Genomic DNA, 3096 nt, shown 5'->3' on the forward strand with positions numbered 1-3096 from the left:
TTGTCCAGGGAGGCCCTCTTTCGATCATTTGCACTCAGATCATGACAACAGTTGATCAATAACAAAACAAGATCCTGTGGATTCCAGCCGGCCCTCTATAGACATATGGAGCGAAGTGACTGAAACGCTGCAACAGATTCGTACATAAAACAGTTGCTTGCGGTGGGTGTTGTTTGGTCCACCCTTAGCTGCCTGTATGGTTGGTACAACTTGGAGGTCGTTGTGGACAACATCTTTGAGGCATCCGTGGAAGGTGGTAGGCCTTTCGCTGGCAGAATTCTTGTACATTTGTTTCTACACAAATGAATGAATGCAGAATTTCTTTTTCATAAGACTCTGATGCTGCAAAGTGAGTGAGAGAGAAACCCTTTAGGATACGTTTACAAAAACTGCTCCCCCCCCCCATTCCCAAGTATTTGGTGGTTCATGTTTACTTGAATTTTTTTAAAACAAGCAACCTGTTCAGCTTCCCCTTCCCCAGTAACCCCCTGCTTATTTCTCCTCTGCTTCTGATACGAAGAAAACCAAACGAAACAGTGTCGAGTTCCTACTCAGCTAAGTGAGCATGACTTTTTCATGAAGTGTGGTTCTGTCCTTCCATAAGAGCTGTTCTACCTTCAAGAACAATCAGTTGCGTGGATTGTGAATGGGTTTTCTTATAGGTACCCATTTGGGGAGTGAATCCAGGGGGGAGAAGCACTCTTCTGATATATGGGTGAGGCCACTGTTTATATCTCATAAACTCCTTTGTCTGTTCAAAAAAGTTATTGGCTTCTTTTATGCATGGGTTAATATTTAAATATCATGGTGTATCTGATCAAACTGTGCTCAATGTGTATTCAGAATAATAATTTTGGGTTGCTGGGCCTACATTAAGCAGTAGATCATAAGGGTTAATAGCTGTGTCTAGAGACTGCTTTATTTTATCACATTTAGGTAGTCTATGTAATTGAAAGCTTACATTGCTCAAGCTTTGTTCTTTTGGTGTGTAATAGCCATAGGTTTTTTATTTAATTAGAATTGCAGTCTCTATTATAGGGACCTGACAACCTCTAGTGTGGTCCTGTAACTTGTTAGTTTTCCCACTGTCGATAAATGTAGTCATTATAAATAAGATGAAAGATGAAAAAATCTTTTTTAATAATTCCAATGGCACCTTAAAGATCAACTAAATATAAGCTTTCAAGGTATGAGCTTTCATGTGTAATACACACTTCGTCAGATGCTCTGAAGCAGAGGTGGCTTCAGCCTTATAACTGTTGATGACTGTTATGGCAGTTGGTTCCACAGGGAAGGGCAAGGGATTTTTAAAGAGACAGATGACCAAAATTAGCTTTAGTATGTATAATTGTATGATGTGTGTCTGTTTTGTTTTGTTTTTTAATTTTTGTTACAATATATATTCTGAACTAAAAAAAGTCAATATATGAAAACAAAAAAAGTTAAAGAAACTGAGTATTGTGTTAAAATAAAGGTTAATTTCTATAACTTGACTTGTATGGAAGTGTTGCAAAGGCTTCATTGGACCTGATTTCAGATGTCTTGGGAGAGAATGAATGTCTTATGAATGTACGTCTTATGAAGTAAGCTAGCATTCCTTCAGCTACTGATATATTTGAATAGCTGTCTCCATCCTCTCCCTCATTAATAATCTGCATGATTTTGGTTTGGTGAGCTCACTGAAGGATGGCCATAAACTACATAACAGCTAAGTGAAATATTTTCTGCTATTATATGGGGCATGTGGTTATCTCAAGGAATGAGGTGGTTTTTCTAATTCTACATTTTGACATGACAAAATGACAGAACCATGGTGGACACTGGAGTGAGTTGCATAATTGTTTAGCTAAAAGTGATGTAGTTGGAGGCTCTTTGATACATTAGATGGATTAATTCATTTCCCCTCTACAGCTTGGGGAACATAAAGATCAAAATAGTTTATTATCTGTAACTTTTGCTATTCAGGTGGGTGATTTATGCCAGGGGTGGGCAACCTAAGGCCCGTGGGCCGCATTCGGCCCAATCGCCTTCTCAGTCCGGCCCACGGATGGTCCGGGAATCAGCGTGTTTTTACATGAGTAGAATGTGTCCTTTTATTTAAAATGCATCTCTGGGTTATTTGTGGGGCATAGGAATTCATTCATCCCCCTCCCCCCATATAGTCTGGCCCACTACATGGTCTGAGGGATGCTGGACAGGCTCATGGCTGGAAAAGGTTGCTGAACCCTGATTTATGCCCTTACATATCCTGGCCAGGGCGTCCCAAGTTCTGCTAGTGCATGATGGAAGTGGGAGGGAAAGGGGTTACAAGACCAAAGGAATTGGCACTGCTAGTCTTCATCGCTTCCTAGAAGGCGCTGCCTGCGAAGGTACAAAGAGTCTCCTGCCTTACACTGTGAGCCTTCCATTCTTACTTCCTGGCCAGGACCACCAAAACCCACTTGCGGCGACATCCCCACTTTTAGCCACGGGGAGGCAGGCTTCACAAAATCCTGGGCAAGCATCTATTCCTATGCTTGTTACTGCAATGCTTTCGTTCATTTCCCCAGACCCCACAGCCTCCTTCCCTGCCCGCAGCCAAAGATTGCTTTCAGATCTGAGCCGTGATAAAAAACAACAACGCCAACCATTCCAGCCAAACGCTGGGTTTCAAGAGCAGCCTTTAATCGGCGGGGATCGTGTCCCTCTCGGCGGTGCTCGCTATGTCTCCTTACTCCTCCGATGGAGAACGAAGGAAAACAGAGACAGAGAGAGAGAAGGGCATGCAAAAGAGGCGGGCCGGGCAGGGGTGAAGGGAGGCCGATCTCTGCTCTGCCGCCTTTCCTTCTTGCCATTGGGGTCCTTCCTCCCCGGCCCGACCATTAGGCGTGCAAGTCTAAGCGAGGAGTAAAGGCGAGCGAGAGAGGAGCGACAGCCAGCGCGTCACGCCATTCAGCAAGTGCCAGGATCGCGCCGCCGCCTCCAAGTCTAAGGCGCTGCTCTCTCTCTGACGCCAGAAGGACTTGTTGAGGCGCCAGGTCACGTGGGCCGCCTGCCCGCCCTTAGGCTCCTCCCGCCGCTCCCTGTCAAGCACGTGGTTCTCTCGCTCGCTCGCCT

General features: G+C 44.6%; 1 protein-coding gene across 1 annotated transcript in view; it reads left to right on the forward strand.

Moving 5' to 3' along the window:
• DLG5 (discs large MAGUK scaffold protein 5) overlaps positions 1-1425 on the forward strand; it is a 139642-nt gene extending 138217 nt beyond the window's left edge. Inside the window, exon 35 of the mRNA XM_081007617.1 lies at positions 72-1425. Coding sequence (XP_080863743.1) covers positions 72-101 — 30 coding nt within the window. The 3' untranslated portion in view covers positions 102-1425. The remainder of the gene's footprint in view (positions 1-71) is intronic.
• Positions 1426-3096: the final 1671 nt, after the last annotated feature.

The sequence above is a fragment of the Podarcis pityusensis genome, assembly GCF_964106645.2.
Source record: "Podarcis pityusensis genome assembly, chromosome: 5".
Lineage (NCBI taxonomy): Eukaryota > Metazoa > Chordata > Lepidosauria > Squamata > Lacertidae > Podarcis > Podarcis pityusensis.